We start from the raw sequence: 22,840 nt of genomic DNA, 5'->3' as shown, positions 1-22,840 counted from the left end.
TCAAAATCTTGGGGAAAAATGTCGAAAAAGTTATTAACAAAAATTTACCTCGTTCTCTGTGCTGGCTTTTGCTCTAATTTTCCTATCGAACTTTTGAACATTTACTGAAAACCTGGAAGGAAACTGCAAAAGAATTTTGTCCTTTTCGATGCTTTTCAGGCAATCGTGTTATGGTCAACCTAGCCGTGTTTTGCTTCCATTACCTCGACTAATAGCCATGGACTTTAAAGAGGAAGACCAACTTAGGAAGGAGGTGATTTTGCAAAGCTTGATTTTGCCAAAATTTCTGCAAGGAAGAAGTTTCTTTATATAAAGATTTTGTTTAAGTTTCCAAAATTAGAATCTTTTAATACCTGAAAGGTATTCTTTTAAGTATAAAAACTACCATTAGTTACTATCATGCATCCTTAAAACTACCATTAAGTTTCTCCTGCAAGACATTTTCGACTAATTAAATTTAAATAACCAATTTAATAGAAACTGGCTAACTAACTGATCTCGTCCTAGATTGAATTAATTTAATAGATATCCATTGAAAGATGTTGAAGAAATATATATGATTTAAGCGTCATTAATTTTCACAGAGTCTAGCTCTTTAGAGTTTCTTTGTTTGTTTTGAATTTTCGAATTCCGAATGCGCAATTATTTTACCGAATAATTGATTTTTATTAGATCTTCGTCGGCTCAGCAAATTAATTTTCTCTCCTTCCCGCATTTGTCACCGGGCCCAAGAACAATAAGAAGAACAAGGACCAAAAAGCCAGCAGAGAAGAAACATTAGCAAGTCATATATAATATAACCAAGCGCCGTCTTTGACATTGGACCACGCTCCTTTTGTTGCCATTCAGCTCCCTGATTTTTGCTCCTTGCCACCATGCCACCATTGACCCCTTGCCACTCTGGGCCACTCTCACCCCCCACTGACTCCACCCCACCCTCGGGGGCCGCTTTCTCTGTCATAAATCAGCTTTGTTGCATTTAAGTCGCTGCAAACAAGCTTACAACAATAGCAATAAGCTAACCGCCTAAGACCAATATTTTTCCCTCCCGAGATTTATAGTTGCGACTTTGATTTTCTTAAACATAAATTTGTAAAGTTGACCCTAAGATATTCGTTTATTTTATTTCTCACCTAAGCACATAAATATTAATTATGTAATTTATGATATTCCTTTTATATGAAACAAACGATTTGTGTAACACTATTGGTAATCTACACTTTTTCACTTTTGGCTATACGTGTTTAATATTGAACTATTTATAATTTAGCACCATATTTTAAACAATTTATATTTTTTAATTTTTTTTTTTGTCAGCACATTTTTTTAGAGGTTTTTAATATTTTAGAAATTTTTAGCGCGAGGTTCCGTTTTATATATATTCTAATATTTTTAACAGAAAGTATTTTATTCACTTCAAGATTTGAAACTGTCGTTTATTTTTTGAAAAAAACTATTCAAAAATATTTTCCAACCGACATTTGAAAGTTTTACGTCTGTCCTGTGAGGAATCCCGTTAAAGACTGAATCAAAATTTTCCGAAGCAAGGACACGACAGCATCCTGATTCTGTTAGCTGATGTTTGGGAAATTTTTCTTACAGAGCTCTGTTAGCGGAAAAATAGACGAATCCCGATGACTGTCGGCCAAGCTACTGAATTCCTGGTAACAAAGTTTCACCAAAGTGAGATATTTTATTAAAGATACGACGACAACATTATATTCCAACTGCAGTTAAAGTAATGGATCTTTTTTCGATTGATTTTCATACATTTGTAATATTCACATTTACTGACGCCGAAGGATGTGCTTCCTGTATCAGCGAGCGTAAAAATATTGAATATCACAGTGACTTTAAGTACTCTTTTTGATATAGCATTGATGCGGAAGGACGACGTTAAGGCTGAGATAAACACAATCATAATTGATGGGTATGAAAATGGGCCAAGTGTAATGTGCCAGCAGGACATTCATCATATTCCTGGAAGCCGGTAATATTGTTTTTTTGGGCCTTCGCAAAAATTTGGCCAGCAATAAGTTTTTGTGCCTTCATACATCAAATATGCTTGGCTGGCCTTCTGCGGCAAAATTTACGGCAATAGTTGACAAAACATCTGCAGATTAGTGTACCTTTCCCACACATGAACACACAAAACATACTTTTAGTAGCTACATGTGTCACACCTAATAAACAAGTCCTTGCGAAGATTAGGTGGCTCCAGAGTCTGAAAAACATGCAGGATACTTTCTATCTCTGCACACACGCACAGACTTTGTGCCAAGTCATTTAATATCATTTTACACTTTTTGCCAATTTAAATTTCTAGCCAAAAAGTTTCTCTAAGCCAGAAAAGTTGCCGGATGTTGTAGTAACCCTTCCGCCTAGATAAGGACAATTAAGTCTAAACAAAAAGTGTGAAGAGTGTCCTTTGAATAATTTATTCATTAAGCAAAGCTTTAATTTTCTCACCTATTTCTATCCATGGAAATCAATCATTATAGACTTTTTTTTGCTAATGCGTTGCTTCTTTTAATTGCTGTTATACATAGGTTTTTAGTTCAATTTGCAGGCCTTTTGTCAGCTGCAAATTAAATAGAGAAAAAAATTGTTAAACGCTTTACGCACAATTAGGCAGTCAGCCAGGAGACGTGTAAAGTGCGTGCCAATGAGCATTAAATAAATATTTGCACAAGAGCTCAGATAAACAGGCGGACAGCTGGACGGCCAGAGCGAACTGGACAGATTCTGAATCCGAAGAAGACCCAGTGGGGAGGGCGGATCAGGGAGGGACGTGATAAACATTTAATACTACTGCACGTCTTGGGCTCCAAAGGCGACAAGCAGCTGATAATGATGACGATGACCTGGCCAGTTCAGCTAGTCTTGCCCCGCGGGTCCAGAATACACAGAGGGAAATAATGTTATTTTGTACAATTTTTAATAAAAGAATTTAAAATTGAACATCATATTAAAACTCATTGCTTTAAGAGCTCATTTATTTTTTAGGAATACAATTTGTATTATTTTTCCAAGTGAACTCAGGTCCATGACTAAACCCATCCGTTCTTTTTTATTTCGTGCTTTTTTTCCTGCCTTTTCTGTTGACAGCATAATTACGTTGATGACAGCCCTTCGACAGGGGGCTTGGGGGTATGAGTGTGTTTCTAGACGCTAAGCAAACACAGACACTGCAATGGACATGGACATGGACATAGCTATGTGGACGTGGCCACGAACAGACGCCGCCATTAAGTGACCCCAGAGACGACACCGACTCCGACATCTCTCCGGCCATGTGTGCGTACTGGTGAGCGTTAGCAGGTGCGCCTCTGGTCAGCCATAATGGAGTGGAGTGGACAATGGCATACTATAAATAAAGACCCAAGCACCACTCACCGCAGGATAATCTGTTCGGTGTGTGGATGCCCAGAGTGCACCAAAATGCAGTTAGATGATTTGTATTGAGCTTCCCTGTGGGATACCTTCCGGATGACAAACAGCTATGCATTGGTACGAATAATCTCGGCAAATTAAGAAAAATGTTGTTTAAAAGAACAAAAAAAATACTTTTTATTTTATAAAGCTCATTACTTTAATGGTTGGCCAGGAGCTCTTTGAGGTGATTAAGGTATACTTTAACCAAGCCCTTGACAATCAAATTAAATACAGGAAACTATATCTAATTAAAGAGCAAATCAATTGTAGCTTATAAATATATATTATAATATAAGAAACAAACCACCAATTTTCGATAGATTTTTGGGGAAACCACAAAACACACACACATCTCTGAACCGACCAAGTTATCCTTCCGTAAGTGGGAAACTTTGTTCGCCAGGCCATCCCCATCACCACCAACACAACCCTCGTACCAGTGTCATGACAATAATCGTGGTAATGGCCCGTTTTATAATAAGGCTAATTATGCCTGGGGGCTTGAATCGAGGGGCTGGAACAAGTAAATTCTCGGGCACGCCCTGAAAATTATAACTGCCGTCGGCAAAATGGCAAGATGAGACTTTCAATTTCCTTCACGGATGGGAAATAAACAAACAAACATAACTGAGTGTGCAATTTCGCCATTAGCAGGGCCTCGGAGTGAAAAGTTTTTAATTGTGCCACCAGCCCAGGTCGTGCGAGAACAGCCCCCTTTGCGAGAAATGCAGCGTGCTAAAAACTTTCTCTTTTCCGGAGACACTTTGCGTCCTTGGGTCCTTCAGACTGTTTACCAAATCACGGCCAATTAGAACACATGAGGTGCGCTACAAAGGCTGGGAACGGTTTCCAAGAATATGCAACCACATTGGCAGTGTGGAATCCTGTCAAAGGCAAGACAATTAATGTCAGTGATGAAGTAAATGAAAGCCTCAAATGGGAACTTAATGATTTCGCAGTGAAGTCTTTAATGAGACATTTAATATTAACTACATCAAATCTTTTTTACGGAGTTGTAAAAATGTCGACTCTTGTCAAAATATTGTTTAAATAATATATGTAAATATATTCAGGAGCTTGCCAAAGTCATTCGAGAACATGCAAATAAATGCCAGCAGCATCAGCAGCAGCAGCAAAAAATTCCAAATTCACTCCACTTCCAGTTGCATCTCTGTGATTTTGAATGTTCTGCTAAATATGCAATTCTCTTAAATGAAATAAAACAATGCGAAAGCGAGTTAAGTTGCTGTATCCGTTGAATTGCGTGGTTTTACCGGGTTTCCTGCCATTTTCCTCGTCGTGAACGTGTACTGAATTGGCAAACTGTAAAAAATTCATTTGTTCGTCTCCCCCCAACCCAGCACCCAGCAGTCAGCAGTACAAATTGTGTGTTTCCATTTCAGGATTTGAGGACACAGGAGGTGGTGGTGCAATTTAAGCGTGACTTTATGTTGGTACTTTAAGCTCTCACCTAAGATCAGATTTTCCGCCAGATTGTCATTTGCATAAAACGCTGACCAGTACAACTGATTTTGGGCTTAGCGTAGGGCAGCGACCTAAATCAGGAAACACATGGCGTCCGTCGGTTTAACAAAGGCAACAAGGATCCAGGACCCTTGGGCGAGGAGCAAAAAAAAATGAAATGGAATACGTTTGTCGTAAAAATGACACAAAGGTCGCCCAAATGCGATGGGCATGGAGATAACCGGAAAGCAATATTTTGAATTAACTATCTGGTTTTTTATCTGGTATTGCAAATTAAATTCAAGAAAATTATTGTTTCATGGACTAACTTTTTGTTGAACTTTGTAACCCAGCCAAGGCATCAATAAAAGCTAGAAAAACAACTTCATTTGGCTTATTTACAATGTGCATTTACACAGTGAAGCTGTCTGGGAAAACGAGTAAACTTAGATGTAAATTAATTTGAGTTAATTGTTTTTATTCGGGCGCGGGAAAACTTTTGCTTTACATTTACCCCCTTGACTACCCGCTTGGCGCACCGGGAACTGAATCCCCGACTTTTTCCACACAATCTGACACATTTTCGCCCAACAGTTAAAGTTAGTGGAAAAGTGGCAGGAATCCTGTTGCGGTTTGATAGTCCTGGCTTAATGAATTTTACCCGACTTGTCTGGGTCTGGCCTTGACTTCAGTTCACTTGAGTCTTCGCTTCCTGTTTACGGCACGACACGCTTTTGCCGGGAAAGTTTCGACATTATCCTCCAGCCACCGGAATCAGGCACGGATACGGGGACGTCTATGGCCAAAGACTGGGGTATTAGGGTTTCTAGGTTTGTGTCCGGTTCGAGGCCCGTTGTCTGTCTGTGTCACTCGAATGATTAAAGATTTCATTTTATGGTCATGGCCGCTACTTTCTGCTACAATTTATCAACTTTCAAGGTTAAAACTGCCCGCACCAGTTGTAAAAACTTTGACATTTTGTTTTGAGGCCATAAAATTTCTAATTTAATCAACTTGAAGTTGGCTTGTGTGTGCACCACTGACCCGACCGACCCCCATATTTATCGGTGAGTTCAAGTTCTGTATTAAACGAAAAGTCATAAAAACCTCAATAGTTTGTTGGCCGTTGAATGGTGGGTGGTGGAAAGTGGGTAGTGGGCGTTGGGCTTTGGGAACGCCCTTTAAATATTCAATCAACCTGTCCTTCCGCCAGCATAGTCCAGTTTTTAGAGCTCTCATCAAAAATGATTGATGATGATCGTTGTGGGACACTGCATGTTGTTTCTGGTACAGGTTTCCGTCCCTATTCTTGGCCAGAATGTCATTAAAAATCTTCCAGAAAGCTTTCGGTTGAGGGCTCTATTTTTTCCAAACATCCCTATCGCTTATTGAGCTCTCTCTCAAGTCCCTAATAAAGTTATGAAAATGCCAGAATCTGCAAAAGTCGTTTGCCAACCCTTTTTTGGTGCCTGTCATCGCGATGACAGCGAAACTGGTTTGTCATTCCGCTAATTAGTCTAAGGATACTCGCTGTAATGCAGGCCAGATGAGTGGCAGAATTATAAACGCATTAAGACCCACAGAATATTCACAAACATGTCAAAGTAGAATTAGCGTATTCCACCAATTAAGATTTCTAGGATTCTGGTTGTCTTTGAGTCCTGGCCGGGTAGTAAATTATTACTTCAGTGGTCTAAGGAAAGCACATGACGCTAAAGCTAAGTAATTAGTTTCGAATTTCCCTTAGTAAGTTGCTGTCACTGGCAGTACTTTCGATTGTGTTCTTGGGGCGTGAAAGTACAGAGCCTCTCACACAACAAACTTCAATTAGTTTCTGGGGAATATCCGCATGCAGATTTATCATTTCCGCACGGATATGAGAAAACTTTCGTTTTGGATATTTTATGAAAAGGGGGATTATGAAAAGCCATCTGCGCCTCAAAGGTAAGCACATACTATTCGTATGGCAGTGGCAGGAACTTGTTGAGGACGCAGAAAAAAATCTATTAAGCGCGACTGCAATCTGAAAAAGCCTTTAATGAGCAGCTGCAACTTGTTGTCAACACTCAATGGACGTGCCATCCCCAGTACCCCCGTCTCCCCTGGTTTTTCACTTGATTGTCAGATGCATCCGCCTGGCATTCGCTCATTTGGCATTCCGCAGTGTTTGTTTGCATAAACTTGAGCGTCAGCACTATGGCGACGAGGGGGTAGGGGTTGTCGGTGAAAGGGTGTCACTGAGAAAAAAAAAATACTGGCTGGCGAACACTTCTGGCTTCACACGCAGCCGCAGAATACACAACTCTTTGTGTTACGCATACGCCCCGTTGGCTTCTGCTTAATATGTACGCTGTGTCTATGGGACATGTCCAGAGAAAAAAGATCAGATTATCAAATGCCACAAAGAAGCAATTGATATTGACCATGGTCAATAGTATTTCTTAGCTTGTGGCTGCACAAGCGGTTACTTAAATATTAAATACATTTGAGGAATGCACTTGAGGCTGATTAAATATTTAAATCCGATACCCAGTAGTATATTTTAGTTAAATTTAAGTTGGTTAGCCTTTAAAGCTGGCCAAAAAGTAACAAAGACAAATATTTTTTCACATTGGAAAGGACAACATGTGCGTCGAAATAGAATTTTCCATTACATTGGTTTTTTCAGTCGTCGTATCGAGGAACCGAGGCAATCATAAATTCCATTTAGTTTTGGTTCACTTCCTCCCCGCCTGCAGCCCTGTTTGTGGCAGCAACAGTTGCGGTTCCGGCTATCTGCCGTACACAGATCCGGTCAAGTTCATGTGCTGACATTAATCAGGCGACAACTGCCACGCCCCCTACTCTCTCAACCAGCCCCCATGTCCACTGGAGTTGTAAGTGACAAACACTTGGTGGTGGTGTCGAGCATCTAACATCGTTTACACCCGATGCACTGGCAAATAAAGAATGGCACCCTGACACGCTTGGCCCCTCGTCGGGTTGTTGCATGCCCCCAATTCAGCCAGCCAGAGTCTGTGACCCTGAACTTAGCCTTTAACCTTTGGAGCTTCCGAAATGCTCGGTTGACAGATTAACCTTTAAAACATCACATTATTTTAGGGAAGCCAATATTTATGTGTGTTGTATTATCAGAAAATCGCAGAGCAAGTTTAGGCTATAATAAACCTCCTTTTTGTGTTAAAGTTATAATCGATAATTAAGTTCCTGCTAATTGGCAAAATAATTACATTTATAACATGCAATATTGATGACTTTTATAAATGACATTCAAACAACAACACAAGACAAGACAAATCATAAAAACATGCAAAGCGGAAAAACTCTTACTACAGGATCTTACACAATGTTCTATTTAATTATAATATGTTGGACCATGTTCGCCAACCATTTTTTTGTCCAAAATATTTGCATTTAAATGGAATTTTTTTGGTTTTGTGGCTGTAATTGATAAATGAAATGTTTGCAGCAAAATTGATTAGTGATTGGAAAACAATAGCTATGAAGTGAAGCAACATTTAACCGAATCGAATGCTGAAAATTGATAATTGCCAAGTTCAAGCCAAAATAAACAACAAAAATTTACTGTAGTTGTGAGATTGAAATTTATGGAGGTCTGCAGCGAAAATCCATTTGTTCCATTCCTAACCGGCTGACAGGCCACAAATCGACGGGTGCACGGGTGGATGGACATGAATGGGTTGCCTATTGGATTTTCTGTTTAGGTCTTGCCAGAGTTCTTTGGCAGCATGTAAAACAAGCTTAAAATCAAAAAAAAAAAAAAAATCAGGTCCAAATCCGTCGCAACAGCTGCCCGGCTATAACATAACCCCTTTTCCTTACCAAAGAACAGACAAGCAATTTGTTTCCACTAGTGTTTGCCTTCGAAGAATGCAGATACCAATAAAGAATTTCATTTATCATTTTAGTAAAATGGTACTCATACAAATTTCGGCCACAAAACAATGTTTATTTGATTCAAACGAAAAATTCATCAGTAAAATATTTAAATGTATTTGATTTATTTCGTTTTAGTAAAGATCTACACAAACCAAATATTTTCAAGCGTTTTAATTGTTTTTGATTAAAAATTACTCTCAGGCAGAGAGAACAAACAAAAGTGCCCGAGAAAATATCCCAAGATAGCAGAAGGGCAAGACATATTTTTATTAGCTATGGGATCAAGTTTAATTAAGTCAGTAATTGTCAATGGGACTACTGGGAAATAGGCAACGCAGCCTTTTCTTGAGAAAATAATTACTTTTCCTCCTCCAAATCATCTTTATTTGCTCAGCTGTTAATCGGCTTTGAAAATCCATTTCATAAATAATAATGAAAACGGATCGAGCTGCCATTGAGGCAGTGCATTAGCATAAAAAGTCGACTTGACGTGGCCAAAAGTGTCCCACTTCAGCCAAGGCAATCATAAAAAATGAACAATAGACAAAATGTACTTCCATAAAATATGCAACATATTCGTGTAGAGCATGTGTGGGTGGATGCCTTTTTTCCATTGATTTATAATTTATGCCCAGTAAAAGGTCGTAAAACACGGTTGCGCTTCTGCTCATTTCGGGTTTTCTTATTTCAATTACGAGACCAGGACAGAATACACATTTGTGGCATCAGGCAATGCCACACATGCAACCCCACTGCCGCACAAACATATGCACAACAATTAATTGCATTGCTTCTGGGAAAAACTAATTAATTTAACAGCCTCGGGAAAATATATATTTTATCTGGCAATTAAGCGGATTTAAGAAATACATATATTCTAGAATGCTTTAAAAGGCTTAGTTCTTTAAGGTTCTTAAAAACCATTTTGAACTATGTGCTTCTTTTGCAGACGACTTAAAAAAGAAGAGCACTGTTAAAAATATTAAAATTTTATATTATAATATTAAGCCTTATTGTCCTGAAATATATGGAAAATTAAAGCAAAAAACTGCTCAATAAAATACTCAATTTTCAGAACTGCTGCCAAAAGGCACCCCTCTGGCACTGACCTTTTTTTGGCCTTTTTTTAGTCTACTGAAGCCCTTGAAAAGGCTTTCGCTTTTCTCTGTGTAAACATAAACTGGCATTCACTTGGAGCCTGAATAGTGCGATACAGAAGCCCGCCTGTCGACTGCAGTCACTCAGGCGCTCATGTGTGACACTTTTGTGTGCAGCATTCTGGACCGACAATGAAAAAAATATAAAAAAAATAATGATAAGGATGTAAAAATATATGTGAATATATGTATGTATATTCGAATAGGCATTCGGCCAGGATTCAACTCATGCGTCGACATATTGGCATATTTTGACTGTTATCGAGCCCATTTTCTACGATATGTTGAAGAAATTATTTTCATGCTCGCCTGCCCTCCAATACGTCGGCATGCAAATGGGCTCCAAGATGATGCCCGATGCCGAAGCCGATGCCATTCCATTTGGAGTCCAGAGAAGGCCAGGGGATGGTTGGTAGTGCTTTCCAGATAAGCTTCCGCTATTGTCGGTCCTGTTGATTGACTGAACCCTTGATCCATATTCTCCTACTTTTTTTTTTATCCTCCGAATGCTGGCAAGTTGCCATTGTCCGATTACGTTCTGCCATGCTGGCATTCCTGTGCCAACTGGTGCCACACCCCTCTTGTGCCCAAAATGTGTTGGCTAAAGAGGGCCTGGTGGCCCATACCAAACATAAAACGGAGGCATCATAAAAAAATGGCGTCAATTGGCGACGCGTTAGCCTGACAAATTGCTGAGCTGTTGCGAGCTGTAAAAAGCGAAAATAATGGCTGACTTTTGAACTGGTTGCCCCCGTCCGTTTTGTCACTGGGTGAATGTCAGCCATGTTCAGGTTTGGCATCCCAGCTTGTCTGTGGCTGGCATTAAAACGTGACAAAATCTGTCATATCAGTGGACATTCTTGCTAGAACCCTTTGGGCTGCTATCAAAGAACATAAATATTGTGTCTTTAATTGGCTTGCGTACAACTTAGAGGGGAGTTATGAAAACCAAGCCAAAAGTAGATGCAAGACGAAACCACCTTACCATAATATAGTATCAAAAGGCTCATTTTAATTACTACAAATGCATTGCCTTCAAAGGCTCAAAAGTTTAACCCCCAATTCTAGAAATTGGGCCAAGTCCCCTGGGTCAAAAAGAAAATACTGGACTTGCAACACAGTAGCTGGCTGTTACTCGGTCCGTTAGAACTAAATGCAATTCAACCAATAGCTTTATACTTTTTCCTTCCGACTTTTTGTTGCTTTCATAGTGCTGGGTGTCGGAACATATTGTGTAGCAGAATGGTTGGCAGGATTTTCGAGAGGGGAAAATGCACTCATTTTCATTTTGTGACTGCTAGACTTTCTCTGCTGGGGGCAATCGTGTTGCACAGTGCTAACATGAAAAGGCTTTACAAACTGGCAACATAGTTTGCAAGGTTAACAAAACGAAACGATGTAAAGTTGTACAAATGCGCAAAAAATTGTTCTACTTTTCTTTAATTGGTTTGAATTGACAGTCCGAGCAGAACAGAGAAGGCCCAAGCGAAAAATATAAACAATTTCCATATTTAAAAAGCGGAAACGGAAAATCTACATAATATTTGACACTTGGGAACAATTGCCTGAAAACGTTTGGCGTTAATTCAGACAAATAATCCGATTTTTATTGTAATATATTATATTTTTTTCTTGCCCATCATTTATCAGCTTAGCGCAGCTTTTTGCAGATTTTTCAGTTTGGCAATATTTTATTGGTCCCTCAGCGCGAATCAATCAAAAGCAATCGAAAAAATAGACTACATCGAAATTGGCAACAAGCATCAATTGATTTTGGTTTGCAGCTGCCGGCACTTCTTTTTAAACTAAATCATGATAAATGAGTAAAATTTTTAGACCAAAGACCACTTCATTTTCATTGAGGCTGTGAAAAGTGTCGGCAAAAACAAACTGATATGTTCAATATATATTTCTATCCGAGAAAAAGTCCATTGGTCTATAGAGAAATGAAAAATTGATAGCCATTCATGGTGGATTCATGCTTCAAATTTTATGAGCCTTTATATGTTTACACGCAACTGTTTCCCATTATTTTTTTATGCTGCCATCGCTGGAAGGACACTAGTAATAAGTCCAAGCAAAAATGGTAATAGCAATAGTTAGATAGCGATTGAAGAGCTGCTTCCGTTTTACTTTAAGCGACAGGGTAATCCTAGAAAAACTTATTGGCCCACAAAATCGATTAGGTTTCTTTTAAACTTTGCAAAAACCATTAATTTTACTTCCAGCTTTTGGGGTGTTTTTTCTTTTCGGAAGTTCAACTTTAATAGATACGTGGAGATTTGAAATCCATTTAACTTTTACTTTATGGCTACTAAATCTTTAAGTTTTCAATAATATTATTCATACGCTTCATATACCAGGACGAGATTCATTGAACAGAAAAGTCAGGATTTTAATGTAGACTTTAATTAAAAAATCGTACAATGGCTAAATGACAAAAAAAAAAATACTTTACACAATAAAAGTCTAGGTCGGGCCACACTGCGTATGAGTAATAAATGAGAAATACATTTCTTGAACTCTGAAACTCATCTCTAAAATGAAAAGGATATTAAAAAACGAATATTCATAACTTTTTTGAAATATTTTGGAATTTATTATTTGGAAAGTTATAAGTACTTGGATGGTTGAACCTAAAGAAGAGGTTGGCAAATATATATGCTGCAAATAAAACTCGATTTTGTGAAATTCAAGTGTCAGGATTGGTGTTGTTGCTCCGAAGACATGACAAAACGCTGGCAGGCGGGCAATGAGCCAGCGATTTATGGCAGCCCATAAACGGAGCACCCCATGGGGAACGGAAAACGCTGCTTCCTCGGCTTTAAGTGCGCTTTAAAATGAGTGAAAGTGGATGTAAGAGGGGATAAAGTAGAGGGTGCTGGCATCCCGTGGGGATCCTCATCTCCTCTGTCGGCTGAATGGAAATGAGACAAGCTGCAAATCGGAACTGGCAGACAATTCATACTCGTCGAGAGAGCCAACGATGCGAGGCCAAAGAGCCAAGGCGAACCATAAGCGGACCAAAAAGCGAAAGCTATAGCAAAAAGCTGAAAGATGAAAGCTGGAACAGAAGCGAATCCGAAGGCAAAGAGAAATATTTGCATATGTCAAAGTGGATGGCAAATATGGCATGCAATTCGGGGGAGCAGCCTGGCAATGGTTGACTGCATAAACCACACTGCACTGCCACTAACAAGGGCTGTGATGTTCCGAATGCCAAGTCGGCACCGATGGGTGGTTAGCAGCCATAGACCGCCCACCCATTGCCACAGACATTGCCACGGCTCACAGCCCACCATCCTCGTTCCAGCACGCCTATGTTTTTGTTTGCTACCAACACAATGCAACTTCGGCTTGAATGCCGCCAAAAAGGGGCCTGAGGGCGGTCGAGACGCTGAAATATGTGTCAACATATTGTCGGAAGTCGGTGGCACTGGCCCTGTTGTTTTCCCAGCTTCTGATGCAAAAACAAAATGTAGATGGAAACAAGGAAACCATATTTCCTTTAAAGGAATAGAGAATGCATAACAAATAAATAACATTGACTTTGTCTACAGGCGCTTGCTTTTTTGACATAAAAAACTCTTTTGTTTCGTTAGAGAGCCATTTTTAAATGGACATTCATGTTAAGAAGAGCAATTAGCTTTAATTTAACCAACAAGTCAACACAAAAGAGAAAGCAATTAAAATTAAAAAAAATTAAACGCAATTTGGTAAACATAAACTCAAAGGTGCTCAAACACCAACTTCTGCAAACTCCATTCACCATAAAACCATTCAATCGTATCCAGAGTTTCCTTTACCAAAGGATCGCCTAAGTCACAGTATTCGGAAAATAGATCCTTCAACAAGTTCACGGAGGTCCTGTTTAAGTTCCACCATTGGATTAAAACATTAAATACTGATGACCGGGATGAGGCAACCATTTGATCACGCTCCGCTTGGTGAAGTTGATTTTGCAGCTTCTTAACCGTTCGGCGCTGATCCAGGAAACAATTCCACTCGTTCCGAAGATGACCCACATGCCTCTCTAGTTGCTCATCCAAAGTAGAGACTATCGCCACAAGATTTTGGGCCAAATCCTGGCTACTTTCCAAAAGAGGTTCGGCCAGATTGCGAAAGATCGGCTCGGGCAACTTCTGGCCGAGATGTCTGGCACACTCCTCGGAGGATTCAGAGCTACTGGGATTAGCGTTTGAAGCGCGAAGAACTGCTATAATGCGTTTGGCACTCTCCAAAAATGCCATGTGAAAATTCTTGCATTTGGTATTGCAGACTTTCGTTGAAGACCGAAGTAATGAACGTCCTGGGTGTGTAACGTCGGTGTTGGAAGGGCTTCTTCTACCTTCATATGGCTGACATCTGTCCTGTCTTGGCTTTGGAATGTGTGGTCGAGAATTTTTCATTAAATTCCAAAGATCAGTTCCTATCGATTCTTGCCCTCCTTGATTTCGATTTCTTTGAGATTGTTTCTCATTGGTCCCCACTATATAGGTTCTTCTTTCTGGACAAAATCTACCTACCAGGGAAAGGCGAATTTCAGGTGTATGTCCACTGCTTGAAGATGATATAATTTCTTTGACAGATTCTTCTATGGGGGTCGGCTCTTCGTCAAATAATTGATTGTGGTCCCTTAAGGGTCTTTTTTGGTAATTTTGATGTACAGATCTTTGAAGAGACTGTCGAACTCTAGGTTCGTAACATCTGATTGTCTCCTTTACGCCAAAACATCGATTATGGTCTTCTAAAGGTCCTGGTTGGAAGTTTTGAGGTTGAGATCTCTGTAATTCCGGCCGATCTCTAGGTTCCTGGGACCTATCTGTAAGCTGGGTCCAGCCAAAATCATCTCCCTCCAAGCTGCGCCGCTCCGAATCTAGTTTTTGGTCCAATCTTTCTATACTACGGACACGCTGTTTTCTTTCCTTGTCGACTTTGAGCCAGTTTTCCTCTGTCCTCTGCCTGTTTAGTTCACGGATAGGACTGTGATGTCGCAAGTAACAAGGAAATTGGCTACCTCCTTCAAATCGACCCGCAAAAGGTTTATTAAATGAGACCTCCACTTCGTGTCTCCGTTGCTGAATAAATTGTTTAATATTTTTAGGTTTTGGGGCCACATCGCCAGGAGGTATTTCTTTTTCAGGTTCTGATCTGTGTCCAATTTTCATTTCGCTTCCCTCCGATCTCGAAGTAGACTGTTGTAAAGTTGGAGATTCTTGCCCGTTTCTTAGCTTGTTTTCATTTCTATCTACGTCTTCGCCCCGGACTGCCCTATAGTCATTATTTCTAAGCATTTGTCTTAATTGTAGTTTAACCGGTTTTTTTAATCCTTGAGTCACACGCCTATTTCTTTCCATGTCCTTAGAACTGTAACTACGTCTTTCTGGTTTCATTTCCGGACTGCTTGCTGGCTCCTCTTGGCACCATACCTCTTCCGGTTTTCTTTGTACTATTTCTGATTCCAACTCCTTCATTCTGTCGTTACTTCGATTCTTCCAAAAACTCGTATAATGCTGGAAGAGCCGCTGCATTTCTTCTTTTCCTTTCTGACTCTGCTCTCTCATTTTTTGCAAATGTTCAACTTGCATTTGCTCCTGTTTTCTAAATTCTTGCTCAGCTTCAAAAAGCTCCTGCATTGCCTTTTTTTCAAGGTCTTCATTGACTCTTCTTTCAATTTGCGCCTTTCTCTCCATTTGTACTATGACTTCCTGTCGGCTAGCCTCCTCCACGCTTCTTCTTCCCATACTTAGAAGACTTTCTTTTTCTTGTTGATGTTTTTTCACTGATGTTTCCATTTCTTCTTTCTCCAATGTCACCCGCTTCCTTTCTTCAACAGCTTCCGTACGCCTTACTACTTTACGTCGTAACTCCTTTTCGATTTTGTCTTCTACGTTAGATTTAAAAATTTCAAATTCGTTATTTTCTTCATTAGCTTTTTTATTCTCCTTTGATTCTGTCATCTCTCCACCAGGACATAGTCTTTCTTTATGGGTCTTTTTAAGATCTAATGCATCCGGACCTACATTTTCTGATTTTCCATGAAGTCTTGTTCTCATATTATCTTGAGCTCTTTTCCCCAGTAATTTCTCTTCAGCTTTTCTTTTATCTTCTAATGCGTTAATATATTCTTCATCTTTTTCAATTCTTTCTTGATGTCCTTTTTCCGTCTTATGTTCTATTTTCTCAACTTTTCTTTTGAAAATGGCGTCCTCTGTTCGTTCTCCATCTTTTTTTTGTAACCTCTCATAATCATAATTTTCTTTACCTTCTTCTTCGATTTCCCAAGGTGATTTTTCTTCAATACTTCTTTTAGGTTCTTTTTCCTTATTCTTCTCCCTTTCTCTCTTCTCTTCATTTTTTCTTTCCATTTCTTCCCATTTTCTTCCTATTTCCACGAGTAAAGAGAGCGGTATGGAAGATCCTTGAGGGATAATTTCCTGTTGTTTCTTTTCATCATCGTCCAGGACCTCTTGATTTTCCTTTTGACTTTTTCGGTCTCCAAAAGGCTTCTCTGTCTGTCTTTTTATGTCGGGGCTTTTTTGCTTGTTTTTTTCTTCAATATTAGTATTTTCGCCCTGCGTCTCTAGGTTTTTCTTTTTACTTCCTCTTTCCTTAATAACTCCACTATGTCTTTCTCGTTCAATGATGGAAATAGGACTCTTTTGAATATTATTTTCATCAACCATTGTATTATCTCCCTGGTTCTCTTGATTTTTTACTTTCTTCTTACTATCTCTTTCTCCACCTTCTTTATTATGATCTTTTTCTTTTGGTGATGGTCGTGATGGAAATTCCTGTTGCTTCTTTTCATCAATTTCTTTATTATTTTCCAGGACGTCTTGATTTCCCTTTTCAGCTTTCTTTTCTTCAATGATCTTCTCCAGAGATTTTTCTGGTTCTTTTGAGAAAGAAGGACTTTCTTGTTCTTTTGTATTTAAAGAATTTATTAAAAGAACTTGACTTTTCTCAATATTTTCCTCTACACATTCTTCTATTTCACCATTTTTCTCCTTTATTACCTTATTCTCTTTTGATCTTAGGCTTTCCCTTAAATTTTCCAGGCGTTCAGCTACTTTCTTTTCAAGTTCCTCTTTTTCTTTCCTTTCTTGCTCAAGTTTCTGCAATAATTGTTGTTCCATTAGTTCTGCTTTTTTTAGAGCAAGCTCCAATTCTTCTTTCTTCTTGGATTGTTCATCGCTTTTTTGTAAGTCCTGTTCTTCCAGAAATCCTTGAATATTTTCAAGTTCTGCCACTTGATCCATTTGTAAGAGCTTCGAGTCACGGGCTGTTGGATTAGCTTGTTCCGCACTGCGTTTAAGTTCCAATTCTTGTTGCAGAACTCTCTTTTGGACCTGATCGTCTCTAGATTGCCGGATGAGCTTTACCACCTCTATCATTTGCTCCTTTTGGAGTTGTCGAATCCTTTTTATGTTCTTAACAGTAGAAGTGCCTTGGTCGCACTCGAGTCTATTATCCCGCAGACTTTCCCTGCTTTTCTTCTTTCTATCAGGGTCTGGTTGCTCTTTAAGATGTTCTGCTTGTTTAGTTTGACGAGTTTCTTTGATGTTTACATTAGATCCTTGTGAGATACTTTTAGAAGAAGCTTCTTCCAGTGTTTGAGGATGTTGCTCCGGGGTATGGAGTTTGGACTGGCTTGGAATGTGGACTACGTTCTCTCTACACGATGGACACAACACCATCCAGGATATAACTTTTTCAGCACTCTGTAGTTCCCCGCTTTCCATTCGCTTTTTAGGTGTCATGATCGTCACAAATTCCTCTTTGGGATTTAGGAGCCTGGCCCGCTCCTGGCGATCTATTCTTTCCATTTCACGGCGTTTCCGATGCATTTGCTTCCATTCCACCTGATCCCGCTGGCGTCGTTCTCTGGTACGTTCGTCCTGCTCGCGCTGCTCCTCCCGCTTCTTCCTTATCATGTACCGCTCGTGTTCAATCCGAGCCTGGACCTTTTCTTGCAACCTACGTCGCTCCTGTTGCCACACCTGTTGTCCTGTCAACAGCTGCTCTCGATCCAGCCGGATCTGCTCGGCCAACTGGGCACGTTCTTGTTCACGTTGCTTGGCCCGAAACTCCCGGTCCAGTCGCTCCTTTTCCTTTCGGAGGTTGATTTCCAGCATTCTAAGTTCGCGATCCTGTCGCTGGCGAGCGGAAGTTCCTTCAGCAGGCGACACTCTAGGCTTTGAGGGTTGACTCTTGTTAATAGGTTTCGTCGGCGGCATCGTCTTGTCCTTGAATCTAACCTCATTCGCTCCTTTCACCCTGAGCATCCCGGAACACTTTTCAGTTCCGGCTGGTAAGCGGACTCCCTCGGACTTCGTCGTTGAAGCCGAGTCAATCAACTCACCGTGCTTGTAGAGCACCTCCAACTGGTCCAGCTGATGAAGCTTTTCCCTCCACTGATATTGTTGTGTATTATCGTTGTTATTTTCCCTGGAGACCATCGGTTGAAGTAGCTGTGGCTGACCTAAGCCTTCTGGGGTGAGAAGTTCGCTAAGATTACGAACGCAATTGGTAATGTCGGTAAAAGGCAACGATAACTGGCCAGTCTCCTGCAACTGGCGCAGCATCAACTCCATGAGGCAGTCCTTTTCTTGAGCCTCCTTTTTGGCTGCACGGCATAGAATTCCAAGCCAGGTAACACAGAGACCAAGATCTTTCTGACTCGTCTTTCCAAGGGTCAGGGTGCGGATGATATCCAATTTCTTGCGGCAACTACGATCCAGTCGATCCTCCATTGGAAGGTTTTTATTTTTGAGGTTACCACTCTCACCACTAAAATCCATTAAAGCCTACCCGTTTGCTTGCAGGTCTAGGTAGACTTAATGACAGGCTTTAAAATAAAAGTTGACTAGATGTTCACCTTTTCAAAGAAATTTTAGAATATTTTTATTGAGAATATAATCTTACAGTTTGTTTTAAAACTTAGCATTTACATGAATAGCAAGGACACCATCCTGCTCAGACCGATTGATGATAACTCTGGCCATTCCATTAGATTCTACGACTACTGTCTTGCCAGTGCAAGAAGATCCTTTCTTTGCGCCAGAGATAACATCACAATAGGATCCTTTAGGAAGTCCCGTCTGCAAAGATTGGTTCAGGTCGGAGTTGTCGCTATTGAATGCCACAAATCCCTTGTTTCCCCGACTGAAGGCAATCTGGTTGCTGCCGTTATCCCACCAGTTCTGAACTGGATCCAATCCAGCGGCATTTCGGAAAGCCACCATGTTATAGATCTGGCGCCAGCGATGTTCGCAAATCCAACCGCCCCCGCACGAATCGTCGGTATTAAAAGTGGGACTGGCAATGTTCTGACCATCGATGGTGGGTGGTCCCTGATCCGTGTTTTCAAAGCCAAAGGAAGACATGATGCGTGGAGTGCCAAAAGGGTGGGCCAGCATGAAGGCATTTGCCATCTTATACTGCTTTGATGCCTTATAGGTAAGCACATCGTCACCACCTGGTCCATGGCCGCGTTGGTTATCGTGGTTGTCTACAAACACCAGGGAGCAGTTCGAGGGAGCAAAAGCCCATTCAGTCCCCCAGTTGGTCAACCACCTGAGCTGGTCTTTGCCACGAAAGACCTTGCCAATGGAATTGGAGTGCCGGAACTCAGTGACCAACCCCAGGCTAGTGTATTCGAACTTGCTGATAGCCTCACCGCCCATATCAATCACCTCCTGGATAATGAAGGCCTTAGAGCCCTGAACAAAGCCGTGTGCAGTATTGAGATTCTTAAGGCGACTGTAGATCAACCCCAGGTCGGCGGGCCACATATGCTTGGCGGCATCCACCCGAAATCCTGCCACACCAAGGTCAATCAAATGGTTCAGAAACAGCACAATCTTGTCCCTGACATATGAGCTTCCTTGGTTCAAATCGTGCAAGCCAACCAGCTCGCAGTTTCGCACCTGGGCGGCATCGTTGTAATTGTTGATGGCACAGGTATGATGAAAGTCCGGATTTGAATAAGGAACTGCAGGATAGCTTTTGATACTGGGATTGGCAACACTTCCTCCAGTGCCGACAGTCCCACCATCGGCTGCCATGTGATTAAAGACTACATCCACGTAGATGCGAACTCCCACCTTATTACACCGGCGGACCATCCTAGCAAATTGCTCTTCATTTCCAGAACGAGTCATCAACTGGTAGGATATGGGTTGGTATCTCTCCCACCAGGGTCGACCTTCTTTCACAGCATTTTCATTAACCGGCGAAACCTATTAACAAAAGTGATTTGAAGTCATTCTTATTCAGGTGCCATCTCTAGTCTTACCTGGACACCTGCGTAGCCCTTCGGTCCCAGAAAGTTTTCACACTCTGTGCCAATGTCATCCCATTTCCATTCAAAGAGATGAACTATGCCACTGCGGCCTGCCACATAATTTGGGTTGAATTGGGCCTTGGCCAGCACCAAAAGGGTAAGACACACAAAACTCTTGGCCAAAAGCATTCTGATGCCAAGCCAACTATAATAGAATTTTATTTAAAGGCTATGCTTAAAGTTTCGATTAGTTTTTGCCAGTAATTTTGCATTATTTTTAAATTGTTAAACATAACCAAACATGTTTATTTTTCTTGAAATTTTTAATTAACACCGTTCGTGACAATCAAAATTTTATATTAATAGATATCTTGTAAAAAAAATAACATTTTGTGGATATATGAAGTTTATTATCTGCAAACAAATACTTGAATTGAAAAAAAACACGACGGAAATGTGACGTGATAAGAGCTTGAAAAACAATTATTAAATTCTGCGAATAATTTCATTCCAGGCTTATTAACTTCCACTGAGAATTATCTCAATATATACTACACTTCCCTGGTTGAACAACATGACATTCTGGGAATCCGGAAACTCAAAATGTGAAATGCCAAATCAAAGTTCATAGACAAAACTAGTAGAATCCCAGAAATGTCAACCCAATTTTAGTGCTTCCATAGTCAACAATTAATTGAATAAAATGCGACTGGGGGAATTCTAATAATAACAAGTAAATCACATTCCCTGCCCAAACTTTGGAAACTGCTAAAGAGGTTAATGGACCAAGCGGTTTAATTGCTTTTAAATCTGAAACCAAACTCTGTCAAACTAATTAAAGCTCTGCGGAGGGACGATGGTCTCGAAATAAATTCTGGAAGCTCAAGTAGCTGCCGGGCTGTCATGGCAATAAGCCAAAGGACCAAAACCAGAGGACACGACTCCATTAAAAACTCCTCGGCATCTTGGCCAGCAGACTGACATACATAAGTAAGCGGAAAGCAGGCTCGAAAACCTCCAAACGAATTGTATTTTAATTGTGCGGCATAAAATTGTTAAAATACGAGAGACCCTGACCTTAAGCGTGACGCGGATTCGTACCGGAATCGAGTTTGTGGGTGGCCCAGGACGAAAGAAGGACCATTAATTGCCAAGGTGGGAGGAAAGCCGGCAATAAAATGAATTCATTAAGGCTGGAAATCGCTGGGACGTTATCGTTGTGAGTCTTCTTTGTTTGGCCCAGTAATATAAGTATCTCATAATGTTGTCCAATTAACAGCTCACCTTTGCCAAAATTAAACTGAGTCTCGTAAATGGCTTTAATTTTTGAACTGTAATTTCACGTTATTTTTCTCTCAATTCCAGCCACTCAATGGCAGTCAACTGTCAACTAGTTTTTCAAACAATTTTTAAGTACTTGGTAAGTGGTCAAAACTTGTGAAAGCTGTTATACAAATTTTGCACAATTGAAAAAAGAGGGGCTATTAAAATCACAGACTATAGTATTTAAAACCACTATCAGTGAGTTGTTCATCGGAAAAATAAAATAAAACTGCAAGTATTTTTATGTAACCACTTGTGCAATCATTTTTTGTTCAATCACCAATAAAAAAAAGGCACCAATATTTCAAAACATACACTGAGCCTTTTCTAATTTTTTTCCTTTTAATTCTTACTTGTGTGGATAACGAACCTACCAGATCTATTTTTTTACAAATAATAAAATTCTATATTCTCAGCCACGCCTTTGATATTTTCTTGAATTTTCCAACACCCTTGATAATAGAGGGATGAATATCGATCAGTTCCCGCTCAATGTATCGGTGTTTAAATTCAAAAATAAATACATCAGGAAAACGTATTTATATTAAGCCTAGAAACTAACAAAGTTGCTTTAAGTTACTGCCAAATGTATAATTAAATTTTTAATTGAAAGTCAAAGACTGCAAATAAGGCACTCAGATGCTTTTAACAGGAAACTTTGACATTTTGTCTTGCGAGAATAATCTCTCAATGATTTAAGGATACCTAACTTTATTATCCTGTTAGGCTTATATTATTGTTTACCTCGAATGCAATCATGACCCTTAATGTGCCATGAAGGCAGAATTTATACGCCCGATAAGTGTGTCATGCTCAATATTTGCAGAGGCTCATGGCCTCCCAAAATGGAGGCGATCAAGGAGCATTTGGTGAATGCTGGATATCGCATGGCGTCCTGTCGCCAAGCAAACATAAATTAAGTTTTGGGAAATCTACGTAATTTACGCATACATATTTGAGCTCAGGCGATGTGGGTGTGCTGCTAGCTGCCAAAAGTTGTTTATTTTTCGGCTAATGTAATTTTTGGTAAATAATCATCTAATTTGTTTACCCTCTACCCGAGTTTCCTGGCGCGTATGCATTTAATTTATGGCTGGAGCTTGGCTGGCAAATGCGGGAAATAGATTCCCTAATATGCCAAAAACAACATTGCGCAGAATTTATTCTGGGTGTAATACCCTGTGAACATTTGAGAATAAAACACAGGAAAAACTCAAAGGATTAAATGCCAAGCTGGTGTCAGGCCCTAACAAATTTCACTCGCAGATGCCTT

At 40.1% G+C, this 22,840-nt stretch overlaps 3 protein-coding genes across 4 annotated transcripts in view; all 3 read right to left on the bottom strand.

Moving 5' to 3' along the window:
- Positions 1–22,840, bottom strand: part of mtt (mangetout) — an 89,107-nt gene that overhangs the window by 56,717 nt on the left and 9,550 nt on the right. The window contains exon 1 of one of the 2 annotated variants that reach the window (XM_043211040.2): positions 1,134–1,253. The exons of the other annotated variant lie outside the window; for it this stretch is intronic. The gene's annotated coding sequence lies outside the window, so the exon portion shown is untranslated. Of the gene's footprint in view, positions 1–1,133; positions 1,254–22,840 lie in introns of those variants that run through there. 2 annotated transcript variants of the gene reach the window in all.
- LOC108131427 (trichohyalin) lies at positions 13,569–18,822 on the bottom strand. Its single transcript, XM_070278676.1, has one exon. It carries the CDS (start codon positions 18,758–18,760, stop codon positions 13,685–13,687), a length of 5,076 nt encoding a protein of 1,691 aa, XP_070134777.1. The 5' UTR covers positions 18,761–18,822; the 3' UTR covers positions 13,569–13,684.
- Positions 18,839–21,667, bottom strand: LOC108131622 (alpha-amylase A-like). Its single transcript, XM_017250591.3, has 3 exons — positions 21,529–21,667; positions 20,257–20,449; positions 18,839–20,200 (listed from the first exon to the last, which is right to left on the bottom strand). Exons 2-3 carry the CDS (start codon positions 20,431–20,433, stop codon positions 18,893–18,895), a joined length of 1,485 nt encoding a protein of 494 aa, XP_017106080.2. The 5' UTR covers positions 20,434–20,449; positions 21,529–21,667; the 3' UTR covers positions 18,839–18,892.

The sequence above is a fragment of the Drosophila bipectinata genome, chromosome 2R (assembly GCF_030179905.1).
Source record: "Drosophila bipectinata strain 14024-0381.07 chromosome 2R, DbipHiC1v2, whole genome shotgun sequence".
In the NCBI taxonomy this organism is placed as follows: Eukaryota; Metazoa; Arthropoda; class Insecta; order Diptera; family Drosophilidae; genus Drosophila; species Drosophila bipectinata.
The sequence above is the reverse complement of the archived record's forward strand: the minus strand, read 5'-3'. Positions and strand labels throughout refer to the sequence as shown.

What these genes read in the sequence shown, in the direction of transcription:
- LOC108131427 (XM_070278676.1), bottom strand. Translation starts at nt 18,760, where the DNA reads ATGGATTTTAGTGGTGAGAGTGGTAACCTCAAAAATAAAAACCTTCCA.
- LOC108131622 (XM_017250591.3), bottom strand. Translation starts at nt 20,433, where the DNA reads ATGCTTTTGGCCAAGAGTTTTGTGTGTCTTACCCTTTTGGTGCTGGCC. An exon ending in AGGGCTACGCAGGTGTCCAG is followed by an intron (nt 20,201 to 20,256) that starts GTAAGACTAGAG and finishes TTTTGTTAATAG; the next exon opens with GTTTCGCCGGTTAATGAAAA.